The sequence below is a fragment of the Ammospiza caudacuta genome, chromosome 20 (assembly GCF_027887145.1).
Source record: "Ammospiza caudacuta isolate bAmmCau1 chromosome 20, bAmmCau1.pri, whole genome shotgun sequence".
Taxonomy (NCBI): Eukaryota; Metazoa; Chordata; class Aves; order Passeriformes; family Passerellidae; genus Ammospiza; species Ammospiza caudacuta.
Genome location: NC_080612.1, coordinates 11,837,536 through 11,857,981, shown reverse-complemented (window position 1 = coordinate 11,857,981; position 20,446 = coordinate 11,837,536). Strand labels below are relative to the sequence as shown.

At 48.7% G+C, this 20,446-nt stretch overlaps 1 protein-coding gene across 7 annotated transcripts in view; it reads left to right on the top strand.

Annotated features, from left to right (window-relative positions):
- MSI2 (musashi RNA binding protein 2) overlaps positions 1–20,446 on the top strand; it is a 194,093-nt gene that overhangs the window by 55,824 nt on the left and 117,823 nt on the right. For all 7 annotated transcript variants that reach the window (XM_058817688.1, XM_058817687.1, XM_058817684.1 and 4 more), the window contains exon 6: positions 14,161–14,253. In XM_058817688.1, the coding sequence (XP_058673671.1) occupies positions 14,161–14,253 (93 nt within the window). The remainder of the gene's footprint in view (positions 1–14,160; positions 14,254–20,446) is intronic.

Below are 20,446 nucleotides of genomic sequence, written 5' to 3'. Positions count from 1 at the left end.
TTTGCCTTGCAATTCAGTCTTTTCTTCTTTATTTAAGCAATTTTAGAAGATGGATGCAAAGGGAAATGATAGTTTCATTGTATTTGTTGTAAACCCAGGGCACAGATGCCCTAATTGCTCTTGTGAGTTTTTTGTGTGTGTTTTTTGGCATTGCCCATGCGGTAGTAAATTCTCCATTAGCTGGATTCCCTGTGATGGAGCTGAATCAGTGCTTGTTATTTTTGGTTACTAACAGTATACTTGGATTCAGGAACTCCCTTCCCCCTTTCCCCTCCTGTGCCTAAATATATCCCACCAGTCAATCAGCACTGGCAGGCATCAGTGCTATGGCTGTCAGATCGAGTTAGCTCTGGAGAGCCACAGCACTGGCTTGGGTTTTTGGGCTTGGAAATGTATTCAAATAGTGGCATTGTCATTTGACTTGCAAATAAGTGTAGTCTGGTAATGGGGCCCTTGTATGGAAAGAATGATGCAGCACTTCAGACAAATCTATGTCTTCTTCTCATGAAGCAGATTAGAAATAATACAATCCACACTGGTGTTTATGGCTGCACGCTCAGTGAGCACAGACATTTCTGAATTTTCATTAATGGTGGATTTGTAGTTTTTAATGGAACAAAGAAGAAACACTGGAAATCAAAGAAATGGTAATGCCTTCCTGAGAAACTTAGACAACATTTGGTTTAGAGGCAAATCTGCTCTGGTTGGCATTTTCCCTCCTAATTCTTCTCCCCTTATCTGGGCTCGTTGGGTGGTTGGTTGCTGGAGAGCAGCACTTAAGTGAGCAGATTATCTTTGCTGCTGCTCCTTCCCAAAGGAAGGGACTGGCCTTTGGTGACGGCATAGCCATTGCCACAGCAACCAGGCAGGATGTCACAGATTCACAAGTGTGATTTTACATTCAGAGCAGCAGCAGGAGCAGATGGATGTTGGAAACCAAGTCCCCACCCCCTCCCAAAGCAGTGGCAGCCCTTCCCAGCAGGGCTCTTTGTGGCTTCAGTGGGAGCAGGGAGTGCTGGCTGCAGGGCAGCTCTGCCCTGGCAGTGTCACTGTGCCCCTTCATGACTTTGGGACTCGTGGAGAGAGGAAAAGCTCACTCAAACCTTGGGCTTAGCCTAAGCTTGGATCTTTCATTAACTGTGCAGGGTGCTGGTGGCAGCTCTGTCCTGGCAGTGTCACTGTGCCCCTTCATGACTTTGGGACTCGTGGAGAGAGGAAAAGCTCACTCAAACCTTGGGCTTAGCCTAAGCTTGGATCTTTCATTAACTGTGCAGGGTGCTGGTGGCAGCTCTGTCCTGGCAGTGTCACTGTGCCCATTCCTAACTTTGGGACTCATGGAGAGAGAATGAGCTCACTCAAACCTCGTGCTCAGCCTTAGTTTGGATGTTGTTTCATTAACTTTGGTGGTGGATTCGTTCCTTTGCTCCTGAGCTGAGCAGGAGGAGCGGGCCAGCCCTGCTGTGGGTAGTCAGCCACGCTGGGAGCCTGGTGCACAGCAGTTGATTGTAACACCCACCCACCGTGTGGGCAGCAGCCTCGGGAACATATGCTCGGTCTGTTTGCCCAAAAAAGACAATATTGGAAGCAGATGCAGGAAGGGGGTTGCGCTCAGTACAATGTGAGGTCAGGGGCTCTGGTTTGAAGCACGGGATCTTGTTCAGCATCCCAGCTGAGGGCTCTCTGGGGAGGCCGCAGAGTCACGCAGGGGGAGCAGGAGACCCCCCAAATCACTGTCACAGCCACAGTAAGCCTGTCCCTGCTCTGTGGGCCTGGTTGCTGTCCTGGTGCTGCAGTTGAGGTGCCTGGGTTGTGCCAGGGGTGCCCAGGGTGTACCCAGGGCCAGCTGAAGCTGTGCCCTGAGCTGCCTCCTGTGCTCCCTGCAGAGCCCTGAGCGGAGCCTGCTGCCAGACCCTACTGATCGAACACTTGGGACTCCTCCTGTGTGTTACGGCCGCTTTGGTGCTGATCTGAGAAAAGAAACAAAACTTGAGAGCCCTGGAGCTCAGGTGACTTGCCCAGGCCTCCTCAGAGACTCTTTATTCTGCTGAAAATTGCAGGCTCCGGTCTAGTGGGCTGAGGCACTGTGAAATTATGCTCAAGTTTAAAGTTTCAAAGGAGTTAGGTGTCAAATTTGCACTGACTTGGATTTCACTAAGAGCAGAGTATCTATTTTTGTCTTGCAGCAGTAGGGTTGCAGACCAAGATCCCCTTGTATTTTTATTTTATTTGACTTTGAAAACACCAGCTGTGATCCTGTACACAGTTACTGGTATGAAGCACATGAAATTTTAATTAGCTTGGGTGAAGAGAAGGGAAGTTCTGGTAATTGATTTAATATATAAATGCCCCTCTGCTTTCTTTGGTTTATGTGCTGGAAAGATTGTATTAGAAATTTTCCTATAACAGGGGAGATTTAAATGCACTTTTAGGACTGCCTAAAATCAAAAAGTGAAGTGCCTCTAAACTATTTAGATGAAAGGTACTATTGATATTTCACTATTTCAGATAAAAGTAGATGATATCATTATTATAATTTCTGTTATTTTTACTATTAGTATCTTAATGGAGCCAGTGAGTGAGTGCTGAAAAGTGAACAAAGGAGCATTAGTGCTGTATATCCAGACTGATCAGACTGTGGTGGTGGGACATCACAGGAATTTCCTTTGGTGGGGCTCCCACCTTTGCTTTCTCCTGACCTGCTGCCCATGTGCTCAGCTCTCACCTGGGTGCTCAGCTCTCACCTGTCTGCTCAGCTCTCACCTGTCTCTCCATCTCCCAAGAGCCTGCAGGCAGATTCCTGCTGCTTCAGAGGGAAGACCCCAGGCACAGCTGTTGTGTGGCTGCAGGTGACTTTTCCCAAAGGCCAGACTCACTCCTTTGCTCACCTGTGCAGAGCTCTTGGCCTTTCCTTCTACCTCTGTCCCTGCACAGAGTTTCTGGTTCCCTTCTCTGCGTTCTTCTGCGCTCCTTGACGCAGCAATGAGAGAGAAAATCCCTCTGAACTCTCCAGGTGGCTCTGTAAGGAATACAGTGGCACTGGCATGAATACCTGCCCGACCTGGGGGAGGCTCTTGGTGCTGGGAGTGATCTCGGCGCTCCCCAGGATTTTACAGACACGCACTGAAAGCCTCTTTATTCAGTTTGCCTGTTGCTATTATGTGGCGAGGCATTCAATAAAAGTTGTGATTTATGAGATGTGTGTGGCCGTTGTTGTTTTTTGCTCTGTCATCTATCAGGGAGAGAAAAGCCAGGCCTGATAATTCTTGGCACTTGGTTTTTTCAGTTAAGAATGTCAGCTGTCAGGCTGTCAAGAGAAGTTATTTCTCTGGGTTTTTTTTTTTTAATAGGCAGAGATCCTGCTTCATACTGTGCTGGGTTGATAAGGGAGTGCTTTCTGTGCTGCTGAAAAGTGTGTCCCATGGTAAGGCCCTTGGTGTGTGCCCACTTAAACTTCAGTGCTTTGTGTTTTCAGTGTGTGACAGCACTTGATTGCTTAATATACAAATGCATTCACTTTCTTTTTTTGCAGCTTTTATGTGGTTTTTTTTCCCCTCCTCTCCCTTTCTCTCCTCCTGAATGGAATGGGGTTTTTTTCCCCTTCTCTGTGACTAGGTATTTAAAAAGTGCTCTTTTGCAAAATATGTGCACATTAGATAATCTGGTGTTGCATAAAAGCTCTTTCATATTTTGGGGGCTTCATGCATGCATAAAACAGACCTAATTGAAGATGGAGGCTGTTTGTCACGAATGTGAAAATAAGAATAGGGGACAGAGGGGAAGAATTATGTTAAATACCAGGGTGATGCGGTTTTTTCTCTTTTCCTTATTAGTTATTTGCAAAAACGTATCAAAAAGTCATTTTGATGCAGTGCACAATAGTATCACAAACTTGTGCTCTGCATCCTAAGTGCCTGGTTAGAGCACAGTTAGAGGCTGAAATCATCCCTCGATTAGTCCCTGGGGTCCTGTAGAAGTCTTTAACTCTCAGCACGTGGTCTGTGATTTAACAGTGGATGAAGGATTGCTGAGCTGCAGCTGTGTGGAGAACCCCAAATTCTCCAATCTGCACAGGACCCACCAGAGCCTCCCCAGAGCTGGCAGCAGCCTTGGGGCAGAGCTCTGGGGCTGCAGGCTCTGGTGGGTGGGTGCAGATCCCTGTCTGCACAGGAGGAGCCAGGGAAGGTCTCTGGTGGCCCTGCAGCTCCTGGGGACATGGGCCTGGCTTGCAGCTGTCACGGTGTGGCTGCAGGTACAGCCTGTGGAGCCCTTGTGTTGGTGAGTCAGCCTCCATGGAAAAGGCAAACACCTCCTGTGTGTAACTCAGCCTGCACAGCTCACTTACACACTGTACAGCACATTGGAGGTGGGATGAAAGGTTGGGTTGTTAACCTCTGTGAGCTGCTCTGATGTACAGCAGCACTGTGTGTGTGGTTTATAGGTGGTTCACAGGTCCTTACAGATGTTTTAGTCCTGTGTCTGTCTGTCCAACTCAAGGCACAGGGCTGCTGCACTTAAATTAAAATTCCCAATGTAGGTACAGGTCCTGCAGCTCTCAGGAGGAACAAAAAGGAACAAAATCTCCAGGTGGGCAGCAATGGAGTGCAGTGTGGGTGCAGTTGGGGGTCAGGCTGGGCTGGGTGGGTTCCTGCAGTGCCCCAGCCCCCTGGCCCTGGCACAGCCCTGTTGGCAGAGGTGCTGCTGCCTGCAGCAGGCAGATGTTAACAGTGCTCACTCTTGGCTGGAGTCACTCTGCACAAGTGCCTGTTCATGGGAAGTTGTCCCAGCTTTTCATGTCCTGCCAGACCTGGAAATCCAGTCATCTCAGTGCCTTGGCCTTTTTATGTGACATTTTTGGCAGTGTTGTAATGATCTAGGTACTTGAAAGTCTGGGAGTGTATTGAGCTGTGATAGGCTTTGATACTGGCAGGGTTCTTGTGCTGGGGAAGATGGGGAAGGAGTGAACATCCAGCCAAGTGTTTATTCTCACTAACATCATTATTATTGGAGACCTGTTGGTATTGTAGATGAGGTAAGAGAGTCCCTCCACTGTAGCTGGTGTTGCTCTGTGAGCCAGTCCAGCGCCTGCAGGGCAGTTCTGAGCTGCTCCCTTGGACAGGGAGCTGTGCTGGGGCTTGCTGAGGATGTGCTGCTGGTGCTCACAGCTTGGTTGGTAGCACAGAGCTTGGCTGTCTCTGCTGGGGCTGGGCTCCCAAGGTGTCCCTCAGGCTCCTGAGGTGCTGTGGGGAGCCCAAGCCTGTGGTGACAGTGCTGGCTGTCCTGGCACAGCTCCCTGTGGGAAAGGAGCAGAGAGGTGCCTGCTGAGGTGGGCAGGCAAACCTGGACCCATCCAGGTGCTGCTCAGAGCTGGTTTCCTTCCCCTGGCTGCTGAGCGTGTCCTGCCCCAAAAACCAGGCACAACCACATCCCTTCTGCTGAACCTCCTGCCAAGCGCTCGGGGTTACACTGTTAACAGCTTTAAATGAATTCTTCCTGGAGATAACGGATTTCTTAGGCTCCTGCCCTTCTGGGGGCAAAGCCAGTCACAATTAGCAAACAAAGCAGCGTGGGGCAGTTATCACTGTGGGCAATAAATCTTTTGATGTTGGGTATGACTGGCTGTGATGGGCTTGGGGAGCAGAACTGCAGACAGAGTGTGACTTCAGCATGGGCTGGTGGCAGGGGCTGACGTGACCCAGGAGTGATTGTTTGTGTACCCAGGTGTGTGCTGGAGGGGGACCATGGGTGGTGTTGGGCAGGAGGCACCTGTGCCAGTGGCCCTGCTGTGCCAGTGGCCCTGCTGTGCCACTGTCCTGCTGTGGTGGCACCATGGGCAGCACCTTTGCTGCTGGTTTCCCAGTGTGCCTGCCCTCATTCCCAGCAGGACATGCAGGGGCAGGAGCAGGGATGTGTCAGCTTTAGGCAGCAGCAGAAGGGCCCCTGTGTGGGGACCAGCTCCTCTTCCCATCCCTGCCTGGCTCCCAGTGCTGGTGGCACATGAGGAATGAGCCCTCCAAGCCCTGGTGGGGAAGATGCTGTTGCTCCCTGGTGGCATCTCTGTTTGAATAAACAATTGCTCCCAGACCTGTGGCGTGGTTTCCAGCGCTGGGGAGAGATTTCTTGCTGGGTTTGTAAAAATGATCTAAGTGGATCCGACATTGTGGCCATAAAACATCTGTAACATTACACATTTAGTTATGTTACTAGAGACTTGAGTTCATTTTGATGGGCAGTATTTTATCTGCTACTTTTCCCCTTCTGAAAGCAAAGCTTTCTGTAGAGGAGGATTTATAGAAATATATTTCTAGTACAAAAAAAGTCATGCACATTAAGATGTTGGAGTAAAGGAGAAATAACGTCTTTTTTTGGAGACCTTGGCTGATTTATCTCTTGCTTGGTAGTTTGATATGGCCTTCCTAGCTAGGAACAATATTTTTTTATTCTTCCTTTAATAACAATAATGTCAGTAACAATGTCTTGCGCCATTCCAGCGTCTTCAAATCAGACTTTCAGCGGGTTAGGCATTTAATGAGTGAAACCTCACAGGCTCCATTGAGCTGTGGGGATATATTTCTGTTCTTTTTGTGGAAATCAAGGCACATAGCACTCGATTGTGCAACGCACTCGACCTAATGAGGCTTCCCCAAATGCTCTGAGTTCAAATGTGTGCTCAGATGCTGAGCCCTGCAGTCTCCAGCTGAGCTTCTCCCCAGACTCTTTGATAGTCAGTGCTGTGCAGGCTGAAATGACTCGCCCTGTGGTCACTGAGTGAGTAAACATCACACAGGGAGACAAGCTCTTGGAGCTGAGAGATGCTGCCTTCCTTTGGAAAAGCTATGGGTGTTTTCTCTTGCCTTGCTTCCCCTCTTGGCTTGTGGAGCAGCTCCTCAAGGGCCCTTTTATTCCCAGTCAAGGGTTGTTTGATCTGCTTTGGAGTGACAAGGATGTTGGTTCAGTAAAGGCTGGTGGGCTCCCTCCCTGGCGAGGGGAGCATCTCCCCTTGGGGAGCTGGATGTGGAGTGCTGCAGTTCCTGTAATTCACCATTTGTGTGTGTGTGTGGGAAAGGATAAAAGCAAACACAGCATTTCATAAAGCTGTGAAAGTATTTCAGCAGCAGCAGTAATAGGCAAATCTGGGCATTGTGCAACCTTTAGTGGTCTCACCTCAGAGGGAAGGCTCAGCCTTGTGCAGAGCCTTGCAGCTCCCTGGGCTTGGCTCAGCAGATGAAGCCAAACCTGCTCATCAGTAACTGATTGCCATGTGCAGCTAGAGCATGTAGATGAAATTAATCAAGGCTAAGGGTTAAAGTTTCCATTTGTTCTTTTCAGAGAAATCATCTGGAGTGTGTTGGGAAGGAGGTAAATTGCTTCGCACATTTCTTATTCCTTCCTGTGAATTTCTCTTGTTTTAGCAGATTATCTAGAATCTTGACAGAGAGCTCCCATCACTGATTTTAGAGGGTTATCATGAAAAATTAGTTGATACTAACTTAGAAGCATTTAAATTGTCATGCTCTCTGCACTGTAGAGGCAATAAATTTCTTTGGACTGGCCTCAGTGTTTGGAGCTGGAAGAATTTACCAACTCTGGCAGAATCCTTTTCCTCTGCAGTTCAGGCTGGGTTCTAGTTGGGTTTTGGTGAGCACTGGGTTACAGGGCTTGGCCTGAGCCTCCCAGGAGCCTTTTGTCCCTGACCTGGGGATGTCAGCACGTCTGTCCTGGCCCAGGTTCCTGCCCCTCACTGCTGCCCTGCACACCCTCCTGGGTTTGTGAGAGCAGGGACAGCCAGGGCCCTGCTCCTTCCATTGATCCAGGGGAAAAGAGCAGGGCTGGGGCTGTGCTTTGGGAAGGTGAGCAGTTGGTTCCCCACTCTGTCCATCCTGCTCCACCCTTAGAGCTGTGCTGCAGATGGACCTTGGGCATGCCCTTGGAAACATTGTCCTCCAGCAGGACACGAAGCTGTGGCAGCCAGAGGTGTTGTGGTTGTATTTTGGCCATGGCACAGGACATTTCCTTTGGGAAGGTGGTGTAACGTGGGTGAGGAACTGGGAATGGTCAGTTAATCTGTGCTCCCACTGAGTGCTGCTGGCCCGGCTTCCAAAGGAGGTCCCTGGGCACAATGCCATCTGCCCCTCTATCCCCTCCCTCTCTCTGCCTGCACAAGGTGAAGCTTTGTCAGTAGCCTGTAGATTGAGGACCAGAGCCTTAATTGCTTCCCACTGGGGCCTTTGTCCCTCATTACTTGGGCATTGCAGAAATCCCCCTCCCAGTCACGTCGGACAGCGCTCTCCATTTGTGGCCCCAAGATGTATTAATTTAAAAATAATTATCTTCATTTAAGGTTATTAATGCAGTTTTTAAGCACTGCTGAACAGTAATCAGGCAGGCAGGTTGGATGAGTTGTCTGCACTCAGTGAATATTTAGAGTTACCTTCCTACCATGCCATGCAGGAGGAGCTGAAGCAACCAGGGGCATTTAAATAGGTTTGCTCTGCTCCCTGCTCTTGGTGTGCTTCTGTAACCTGTAAAAGGGTTAACTGGAGCACAGGAGGTGGGAGCAGCCCTCAGGGATGTGATATAACTGGTTATAGCAAGGCTGTGGGGCCAGGAGCTATTACTGGGCTCTGGTGAATTTTACTGCATCTTTTGATATGGAGCTTGCAGGCAGATTTTGCTCCAAAGACCTGCTGAGCTCTCACAGCTGGGGCCAATTTTCAGGCTTGGATCTCCCATGCAGAGAGCTCTGTGTGGTGGTGCAGGTAAAGGTGTTCTGTGTGTATGGGACACCAAAGCTGCACAGCAAACCCTTCTTTTGGGAACTGTGCCCTGGGCAGGCTGCCATCACCTGTGGGCGTGTGAGTGAGGGGCTGGGAGCTAACCCTGGCAGTTTAACCCTGTAGCAGCTGGGGAGATGGACCAGGAAGGGCTTTGCTTGGCCCCTGGCCGGGTTTGCTCGTGGAACTCCAAGGATGGTTTTGGCAATTGCTGCCAGTCCAATCTGTCTTGGAAAAATTGGTTTGTGTGTTCTGCCTCCTGCTGATGCCACAGCACCAAAACCCTCCCAGCAGGAACAGCAGAACCCGAGGCAGCCAAAATCCAGGAACAGAGCAGGGACCAGGTCTGGTTTCTGAATGGGTTGGGAGAATCAAGCCCATGTGTATTTTCCCAGAAATCAGGGGGGCTGATTTACCCCTGGGAATGTGTTTGGATTAAAGGGCTCTTTCATTCCCTGGTCCCTTCCACGGCCTGAGCAGTTCTCACAGGATGACAGGGCTTACACAGGGTCAGGCACAAGGTATTTGCTCCGTTTAAGTCTTGCAGAAATCCTGTTTTGAGTCCTTGAGCGTGCTGTACGTGGCACCCAAAGCCAGCTGCCTTGGGGGATTGCTCTCCCTGCTCAGCGCAGGGACGGAGCCCAGCTCAGCTCCTCCACTCTGTGCAGAGCACCTGGAGCAGGATGGTTCTGGCTGTTCCCTGGGAGCACACACAGCCTGGCAGCTCTTGCTGAACGCTGCCTTTCTCCTCCTGTCTTTGCATCACATTTCAGTTGGGTTTTTAATAGCTTTTTGGAACTTCCTAGGGGGATCCCAGAGGCAAAAAACTAAAAAAAAAAAAAAAAAACAAAAAAAAAAACTGGAGTATTCTTATGGTGTGTGCTCTGCCAAAGAAGCCTGGCAGTTCTGTTAACAAGATCACTTCCCCTGTTACATGAATTATTGTTGGTTTTAATTAGAAGTTATGCTGTAATTTGAATGTATGGCACAATGGGGTATGAAATGCAGTTCAGCACAGATACCAAAGCTGTTTTTTTCCAATTATAAACCTATTTAGAAGGTGGATACACTAGAAATGATGGAATGCCAAACCACAGATGAGGTGAGCAGGCTGGGATACACGTGCCCCCCTGCCCACGCTGTTGTAGGAGAGAGGAGAGTGCTCTGGAAAACAGTTACATATGCATAATTAGCTTAATCTGAAATTAATGCTAATTTCAGCTATTTGTGATGCAGATTCACTATTAGTGCTCTAGTCCACTTCCACTACACTGAGAAGTTGAGGATGCAAAGCCTCAAAGTGATGAACTCCACACTGAAGGTGCCAGAGCTGGGTTCAGCACAGGTTCCCAGGGTGTTCCTGAGCCCCATGTGCTGGGTGTGTGTCTCTGTGTCCTGCTTTGGGATTTTACCTGGATTTTACTGCCAGCATGGCCTGCCGGTGGCACACTGGGGCTCCTGTCTGTGCCAGCTGGGTGTCAGCACACCTTTCCTCCTTCCCACCCTCACCATCCTGAGCCAGGAGCTCTGCACTGAAGCTGGAGGCAGGGCACAGCTGAAAGGCTCTGTAAGGAATGCTTGGGGAATGATGCTGAAAGCCATTGCCCTGAAGTTACATATTTAACTTCTTTTGTGAGTGTAGACAGGGCCTTGACTCATGTAGAAGGAATGGTGGGTACTTACTACTTGAGATTTTGAAATTCTGGGAATCCTGCAAAATATTTAATGAGCTTAAAATCTTTGTTCATTTTTACTAGTCAGGATAATAAGAGAATTTTGGTGGGGAAGGAAGAGCCACAGGGGATGATGAGCAGTGTTACTGTGTGAGTGTGAGGGATGTTCAGGGGTTTGGAGCTGGAGCCCCCAGCTCTGCAAACCTCATTTCTTCATTTCATTGGCTAGGCTGGGTTTAGCTCACGTTTGTATTGATGTGTTTGAGTGGAACCAGACTTTCCTTCCCAGAGGCTGCATCTTCAGCCTGTTGTTCAGAGATTTACCTGATACGCCCCAAACTGATGTAATTACAGCCACAGCCTTGCACCAAAAGGCACAAACTGAGCAGACTGGCCTGGCTGAAGCAGGGAAGGTTTCCTCTCTGCTCCTGCACCTCCTGAAGTGTTTGCTCAGTTTCAGAGCACAAAGGCAATTATATTGTTCAAAAGCCAAGGCAGTAAAGAGAATGTAACCTTGAATGCCTCCTGGCAGGAGGAGTCACATGTGTTTTGATAACTCAGCACCAGCACCATACACAAACAGAGCAGTTCTGTGATGCTCCCAGTTAAAGGGCTCACCCCAGCTCAGATCTGCCTCGCCTGAGTCCTTCTGCAGCGAGAGAGAGACACCTTCAGTGCACGCACCCTCCCAAGCCTCTGGTGCACAGAGCCTGCAGCAGCCAGGTGGATATGTTACACTGCACGTGGAATCCAGAGACACAGAGCTGCAAGTATTGTGGTTTCAGAGTGACCCAGACCTCTTGGAGCCCTTAATAAAACATGGGCTTGTGACTGATTCGCAGAAATCGCTTCCATTGCCCCAAGCCCACTGCTGCAGCCAGGAGAGGGCAGGTGGGGCTGCTGGCACAGGGTCCGAACCCACCAGGGCTCTGTGCCACCATTGCTTTGGGGTGTCCCCGTTGTGAGCAACCTCCAGAAAGAGATTGTGAATTTACTCACAGGAGGAGGCAGAGATCCTCAGTGACTGTCACTGGAGGAATTCAGAGTGGCAGGGTGTGCCCAGGTGTGCCCATGTCCTACCTGCTGCCCATGTCCCTCTTGCTCTATGTCCCTGGTGCCCGTGTCCCTGTGTCCATGTCCCACCTGCCCATGTCCCTCCTGGTCCCAGCTGTCTGTGTCCCACCTGTCCATGTCCCACCTGCCCATGTCCCTCCTGGTCCCAGCTGTCTGTGTCCCTGTGTCCATATCCCTCCTGCCCATGTCCCTCCTGGTCCCAGCTGTCTGTGTCCCACCTGTCCATGTCCCACCTGCCCATGTCCCTCCTGGTCCCACCTGTCCATGTCCCTCCTGGTCCCAGCTGTCCATGTCCCACCTGCCCATGTCCCTCCTGGTCCCAGCTGTCCATATCCCACCTGCCCATGTCCCTCCTGGTCCCAGCTGTCTGTGTCCCACCGGCCCATGTCCCTCCTGGTCCCAGCTGTCTGTGTCCCACCTGTCCATATCCCACCTGCCCATGTCCCTCCTGGTCCCAGCTGTCTGTGTCCCACCTGCCCATGTCCCTCCTGGTCCCACCTGTCCATGTCCCTCCTGGTCCCAGCTGTCCGTGTCCCTGTGTCCATATCCCACCTGCCCATGTCCCCCCGCCCGTGCTCCTCACCTTGCCCAGGTGAGGCCGTGCTGCCTCGTGCCCCACGTGGAGGGCAGGCAGCAGACCCTGCTGTAGGGGCCCATCAGGGTGTGCGTTCTCTGTTCTGCTGCTGGGGGGAAGGTGGGAATAAAGCAATTGAGGGGTCTCTTCAGGGAAATGTGGATTGTAAAAGCAGACTTAATTTTGTGCCTCGCTTTGGTACCACAGAGCTGATTTCTGAAACCATTTCCCAGATCACAACGCATCTCTAGGCATTAAAATGTTGTGAATTTGCTTGTCATTACCAATATTTTCCTTGACTGAAGCTATTGAAACAAAGTGGTCTTTTTTTTTTTCCTATAACCTTCAATCTTGCTTCTAAAAGCAGTAGCTCTTTTTTTCTTTCTTTCTTGGTCAAATATAAAAATGATGATAATTTCAAATACTGCTTTAGAATAATTGCTTTCCTCCCTCTTTTGTATGACAACAGAAGCTTGGCCTGATCTTAAATCAGATGCTGGCAGGCAGAGGGCTCTTGACAGCCCTGCAAAATCCTTTAGTTACAAGTCGGCTTTAGCCAATTCTTTATTTGTAAATGACAATTTTCTACAGAAAAATATATGCTTGGGCTTCAATTTTGGAGCCCTAGATTGCAGCCAGGAAAAAAATAATTGAATTTTTACACTTTTTTTTTTTCCCCCCTCCTCTCTTTTTCTTCCTAACTTTAAAAAAAAGCCCAAACAGAAAAAGTGAGGCTGTGCAAGGTGTGATTGGAGCTGATTGAGGGGAGTGTCTGCCGTGGTTGATGTGCAGGCTGTGGGACAGGAGTGGTGATTAATTTGTTCTGGGAAGGGTTGGGGCTGCTCTGAGCTTTGTGTCTGTGCCCCAGCCCCATGGAGGCTTTACCTGTGTGTGTGACAGGGTGGCCTCGGTGGGGAGCAGGTCTGGGCTGGGGGCACGCACAGGTTCCTGGGGGGCTGCTCTGCCCTGGGGATGGTGATTGCACAGGTTTTAATCTTTCCTAATGGACACTCCTCTGTGGGGTTAACAAGATATTTAATACTGTGCTTGTTTGATTTGTCGTATATCGGTGATTTCTTAACAATGTGTGGATGTAAGCTTGTGTCGTAGAGGGAGGACCCTGGTTACTCATTCTAGCATTAATTCTCCTATTTGAATCTAGGTTAGCCTGTTAATGGGGAGGGAGTCATAAAGTTCTTATGTTTTTGTAGTGCAGATCTTTAACGCACTCTTTGTTGGTGGCTGCTTGAGGGCCCGCAACGTAATTGAGAAATCAGTATTTATCTGCTTGTAGAGATTATATTATTTTTTTAAAGGAGCTGTACCCCCTTTAAATATCCCCTAATTCGCTTCATTAGGGTTTGTAGGTTTTCCTTGAAGAAGAATTAAGAGTGAACTTAGATTCATTTCATGGGCAGCCAGCTATCACCCAGCTGATTCACCCAGTTCCTGGAGGGGCTGGTGTGCCCCAGGGATGGTGATTCCATGGGCACAGGCTGGGGGCACACGCAGGTTCCTGTAGGGGCTGGTGATACCATGGGCACAGGCTGTGATGGCTGCAGGATGCTGCGTCGGCAGCTCTGGCTGTCTTTCATCATTTGATTACTTTAAAAGTAACTGTGCAAGTTCCTTTTAAACTGACCCGTGGAAACTTAATAACACATCACTTGGGTTGGATGTAATTGCCTCTCCCTGCCGAGGAGCGTTCGTTCTGTCTGTAGGAAAAGGAGGGGCAGAGGCACCTCTGCTCTGAGACAGTACGAAGATACAGTGCTTGGGCTCCTTTTTCACTTTTATTTGCATTGAGAAGCACAATAAAAATCATTTATTAAAAAAAAATATCCGGGGGCTAGAGTTGTTATTGAGAGCCTTTACTCAGCCATCTCTCAAATAAAAACAAAACAAGACAGAGAAAGAAGTATCTAATCAAATCGAATTGAAATTGCTTTTGTAAAGAAGTATTCTCATTATCCGGGTTAGGGATGGGATCTGAAAAATATTTCTTTTTTCCACATATTGTTTGAAATAATCTGGTTAAACCATATGCTTGTCTTGTAATTTCTTACAGATGGTCACAAGAACAAAGAAAATATTTGTAGGTGGATTATCGGCTAATACGGTAGTGGAGGACGTGAAGCAATACTTTGAACAGTTTGGCAAGGTAAGTTCTGCCCAAGTGAGCACTACATAGTTGTTCTTTCTTCCCGTTCTGTTTGAAGTGTTTTGAAAAACAAAAGTGCATTGAGGACTGAGCTCAAAGGAGGGCCAAGTTTTTGCCTTTCCGTGTCATTTCTTGAAGCCTCTGGGATTCCTGTTCTGTTTGTTGCTTGTGTGTGTACAACATTGCCAGCACTGTTTACTTCCACTGAAGAAAAAAGCATCACTGGGAGGTGAATCTGTGTCTGTTCAGGAAGAATCTGACCCTTAGCTGAATGATTACACAGTTGTCTTCTCCATAAAATCAGCCTTCTGTTAGCCCCGATTCCAGTGGCAAAAAGGGCAGGGAGACGTATTGGAGAGCTCATTAATTTGTGAAAATGCCTGGAGGAACCACGTGAAAAGCAAGAGCAATGTGGAAGTCACTAGAATATCCACTTAATTTCTTACTAGAAAATCCTTCTGCAAGGATGTGTAGAATGCTGGCATCATTGAAAAATTAAAAAAAAAGAACACGACAAAAGAACCCCTGACCAAAACCCCAAAACAAACAAGTTTGTGCAAAGAAGGAGATGTGAACCTTGCCAGAGTAGTCTTTGCTGTGATGTAACAGCTCCATCCCCACTGTGCAGGCTGTGGCTGCTGCTTGGTGGCCCTGATTTCCATGGGGCTGCCTGGGTGCCCACGGCCTCTGGACAATCGTTCAGGAGGGCCACGGGTGAGGAGCTGCCTGCTCTGAGAGCACTTTGTGGCAGCACCTCGTGCCTCAGGGCTCCGTGGGTTCCAGCTCCAGGGATTCCATCCCAGCAGCTCCGTTCCTGCCCTTCGAGCGCAGCATTTGGTGCTTTAGATGCAGCATTGCCTGAGGACACAGCAGGGTATCACAGGGCAGAGCAGCTCCCGTTCCTTGCAGTTAGTTTGTGTTTCCTTTACGTGCCCTGGAAAGCCTGAGCCAGGCAGGATTTCGTGGAGGGCTGAGGAGGCGAGTTTATAAATGGTTCCTGTGCTGGATTGATAGTTGTTTTGCAAACCAGTCATTTTATTTTCAATAATAATCTTCGATTCCGGCAGGATGTTTACAGCCTGCTGAGCCTTTTATTAAAGGATTACATGAGCTTTTGGATGTTTCTTCTGTAGTTACTTCTAATTGCAGAACTCCACTAACCTGTATTTTTCAAGTTAATAATAGTTTCAATATAAGTGCTTTGCATATTGTCTGGATGTTGTCTTAATATAGTCTTTTTAATTTCACCATCTGGTGGTTTCATGCTTGCAGTTTTACAGTCCCTGGGAATGCAGCAGCCAGGCTGTGGCTGGGGAGTGACTGGGGACTCGGGACACTTTGGTTCTGCCTTCATGCTCTGCCATTCCTGAGACAGCTTAGCAGAGGTTTGCCTTCCCAAAGGCAGCACTTTGGGAAAATCAAGTGGGTTTTTTCTTCGAGTGTCTTAATTTTGCAGGATGAAAAATTTAAGGAGCTGGAAATTGCCCAAGTTGGGGTGATGGTAGGAGCCCGTTGCCAGGTCAGGGCTGTCCCTGTGAGGCTGAGCCCCTGCAGGAGCCAGGCTGGCAGGGCTTGGTCCCTGTCACTGCAGCTGACCTGGGTCACAGTCCCTGCTCCAGCTTGTTCAGGGTGAGTGAAACTGGGGCTGCTTGGAGCAGAGGCTGCTTGGCTGTGTGACTGTGACCTGACCTTGCTGCAGGTGTGGGGTTCTCCCCATGGTGCTGCTCCTTATCAGCTGGGACTGTTTGTTTTTGGGGTGTTTTGGGGTGATCCTCCTCAGGCTCTGGTTGTCAGGATGTGGTCAGTGACCCTTAGAAATGGGGAGTTTGCTTCAGCTGAGTTAGAAGACTTGTTAACCTGCTGTGGGCAGTGGGATGGTGCATTCAGACACAGCGCCCAGGGCTGGTGCTGCAGGACCCTGCAGGAGTCAATCCTTGTCCATTCCCCTTCCTTTCTGGGATCCAGCCCTGTGGGGCAGGGCCTGTGCTCAGCACACAGCCTGGCTCTCCATCAGTGACCCACATCCACTGGCCAGCTCTGCCTTTGCTCAGGGCTTCCTTAAAATAAGGCAAATTGCATTAGACAATTAAAGTGTGAGGAGCCGCCCCTGTTTGATAAGAGCATCTCAGGTGATTTGCTCTTTGAAATGCTGAGCTTATTTATCAGCCTGGAAAAAATTGCAGTTCCTGCAATCCTGTCTGTGCTTGCTGTGCAGAGCAGCTCTGGGGCCAGGGGAGGTGTTCTGGGGGCTGGAGGTGCCTGCAGTTCCTGCAATCAGGATCAATCCTGTCTGTATTCACTATAGAGAAGCTCTGCAGCCAGGGGAGGTGTTCTGGGGGCTGGAGGTGTTGCAGTTCCTGCAATCCTGTCTGTATTCACTATAGAGAGCAGCTCTGGGGCCAGGGGAGGTGTTCTGGGGGCTGGAGGTGCCTGCAGTTCCTGCAATCAGGATCAATCCTGTCTGTATTCACTATAGAGCAGCTCTGGGGCCAGGGGAGGTGTTCTGGGGGCTGGAGGTGGCTCTCAGCACACAGGATGTGGGGACAGCAGCCACCACAACCTCTGGGGCCAGATGGGCTCGCTCGTGGAACTGGAGCTGGCAGGAAGGGGTAAAGTGTTGAATTTGAAACTGCAGCTTTTTGAAAAGTCAGTGCCAAACCTTTGTCTCAAAGAAAAGGAAAAGCTGTAGTAAACCCACCTGTTAATAGTAATAATATAATATTTAATTAGTAAACCCACCAGTGAAAGTGCCTGACGATACAGCACCAAAGTGTGTGGCAGTGATAATTCCTGAAATTTAGTTTATAAGATTTCTGATAGTGATTGTCCTGGCCCTGGGGGCTGCAGCAGTGCCCAGGTGTGCCCAGGTGCTGCTCCCTGCACAGAGCTCCTGCAGAGCAGCCCAGCCTGGCTTGTGCAATTCCACTTCACATGGCCAACTGTGTAATTAGTTTGGAAGACTTATGCCTAGTCATTGGTTTATCCTAATCGGCTTTGGCTTTTCCCAACAACAAAGTGAGCTTATTTTCCTAAGCTGAAACAACTCTGCTCCCTTTGTTCCTCTCTTTTATTGTCTCATTCCTTTCATTCTGTTTTACTGCCAAAGTTTTGTTTCATTAGGCCTACAAGTCATTTCCAATCCAGTGGGCTGCTACAATAAGGCCTTTATAACTCAGCTGCCCTGGTTCCCATGTCCCTTCTGGTCCAGAGCCAGGACTTGTGTTTGACATGGGATTTTAACCCTTTGGTTGCCCTTGGTGGGGCTGAGCCAGGCTCAGGGATCCCAGAGATTGCGTGCAGGCATTAATTGATGGGGTAATGGGCTCCAGGTAACTGTTCGGGCCAGTCATGGGAACAGAGCTGAGTGAAAACCTTGTTGCTGTGATGGGTCATGGTGGGAACAGTGCTGGCAATGAAAAGGCCACCGTGTCCTTCCAGCAGGGTGGGAACAGTGCTGCTGAAGGTATGTTCCACTTGTCCTGAGCTGTTAGATCAGCCCATCTTGGACTGTTCTTGCAGAAAAATTACATTTTCTTGGGTAGGAGAGAGGACAAATTTAAATTTATCCTTTTTGGAACCAGATTGGTGGTGTTTGAAGGAGATGTGTGAAGTAGTTTTGTGGACAAACAATATTTTCCATATTGCTGTTTCAGACTGCTGGAGGAGCAGCCAGTGCTGGTGGTGGTGGCCCCAGATGTTTTACTTTCCATCTGAGAGCATTGGCTCTTCAATTTCCCTTTCACAGTAATCCTGAAGTGACTTTCAGGGAAGGGGCTCTGGCACTTGTTTTTTATTTTAAATTTCCAGATGAAATTGGACCAGACTAGCATGAATTTTGTGTTCTGCCCTGGCTTGCTACGAGGTCCCTCAGACCTTTCATAGTCATGTTTCAGCTTCACTTGGAATATGTTGTTTCCTCAGGAATGGCTTTTAAGGCTTGGAAATTTTGAGACAAGACAGGATTTCTGAATTACCTCTGTGGATTTGAAATGTTTTGTACACTCACTTGTTATTTCCTGTGAGACGCAGAACAGACCAGTGGAATAATAATAATAGTAATAACTGAATTCTGAGATGGGTTTTTTTTTCTGTTGAGCTTTTGAAAATGTGTAGTTTTCTCATCTCTTCCTTCTGTAGCCTTAGTGTCTAGTGTCAGCTGAGGGAGAGGAGGTGCCACTCTCACCTGTCCTGCCCCAGGTGCTGCCTCACCAGGAGCTGAGGGTGTGAGCACCAAACGAGACAATGAGAATTTCCTCCTTTGGTTGTACCATGCCCTGCATTACAACACGGACCCTGGTGCAAATAACAACCGGTTTAACCTTTGGAACAACAACCTTGGCAGTGAAGTGCCTCTGCTTTCAGTGTCAGTGTGTCAGGAGGGAAGGAGGTGCGATCCACCCTGAGGATTTCGGCCTCATCTCGTGGTTTACATAAATCACTCCGCGCTCTCCTCCCTGACAGCTGTGAAAATATAAATCAGGAAAAGAGGGGAGGAAACTCCTCCTTGTTTGGCCAGGCTGTCTGGGTGTGAATGGGTTAATGCACTGCCGTGGCATTAAGCACTCCAGTGGTTTACTTTTCCCTGAGACCTCGAGTACGGCCTCTGAAGATGTTTTTACAATGAAGTTGTTAGCATGAGAAAAGGTGGTTTTCTCGCCATGGGTTCATTTTGGGGGGATTTGGAAGCCTTTGGAGCTGGGGCTGAGGCCAGAGTCAGGAGGTGCAAGGAATTGTGCTTGTGTGAAAGTGAAAGCTTAGTTAATTTGGCCTTGGCAGAGAGCTGGGATTGTATTGTCACCTCGGCTGGACATTGATATGTAGATTTAACGGTCAATAGGAGACATGGATGGGCTGTCCTTAAAGCATTTGCTTTGCAGAAAAGTCATCTTTCAGTGTGACACATTGCTAGCCTTTCACATTTTTCAGCACTGTGTTTCCCAGTACTTGGGGATTGGTTATGTTTTATGAAATGAAGGGATAAATTTGGACTCTTATTTACATTGTGGTCTGTAATAGCCGGAGTTCCCTAAACATTTGTAATGTGCAGTAAAACAGAGAATGTGGTGGGGTTTTTACCAACTGCTGCCCTCAGTGTTCCCTTCCAGAGTCCCTCCAAGCTCTGGGCCTGTTGTGGGACAGCTCTGAGCTCATCCTGTTCTTGTTTCTGAGTTGTCTGCAGGCACCTTGGCAGAAGCTGCTTGATTTGGATCCCTCATCTCCTTAAACCAGAGCCAGCAATAAACAAGCACGTCGTTGTTTGCAGCTTTGATAGCTTTGGAGGCAGGAAAAGCAGAGTTTGGGGGCTGTTCTGTGGCAGGAGCAGCACTGCCTCCTCCACGCCTCTGCCCTGTGCTCGTGCTTTAAAATTCCATATATCCCTGTTTCCGTGTTGTGTCACAGTATAATGAATGTTCCTTTAAATTTTAGCTTTGGCATGTGGCGAGGGATCTGGGAAATAGGGGTCCCTCATGGCCTAAAGCACTTCTTATTATTTCTTCTCCCTCCCACGCATGCTTTTCTTTTTTTCTTTTTTTAAACAAACTGAGAAACTTGATCGTTGCTGAAAAAGCAGCCCCTGTTTTGTTTGCATGCTGCCAGTGAGGAGCTGCACACAGGAAGTCGGTTTGGAGGTGGTCTGCAATAAGCCACACGCTTTGTGGAAGTGGTTTTGTTATAAATTAATGTTGGTTTCTCCCTGGGTTTTGTGAAAAGAGGAAATGTTAAGGCAGGATTTGTGGGCACGAGGGCAATATCAGAGCCCAGCAGAAGTTTGAAGTTCAGTTTTATTTCCTTTCCTCCTCTGGTTGATGAAGTGCTGAGGAGGCTTTGTGCTGTAGCACCACAGCCTGTGGGAGATGAGTGAAATCAATCATTATTCAGGGGCTGTGTTTGGGGAGAGAAAAGTTACGTGGAAACACTCAGGTTTCCTCCTCCAACATCTGTGTGAATTTTTTGTGCGTGTGTCTTTGTCAGTTTTTCAACTGAGCCAAACCCATGGAAATTATCTATATCCTTTCTGAGACCCCAAGGAAGTCAATTTTGTTTTCACCCCTGCTTGTATTTCGTACAAATGCAATAGGCTATATAAAATCCCTGCCAAATTGAGTTAATCCTATTTGGTTTTTATCCCTGGAGCATTCCTGGGTTCAGCCTGGTCAGGGGGGTTGTAGATGTAGAGTTCCCTGGAAGGGAT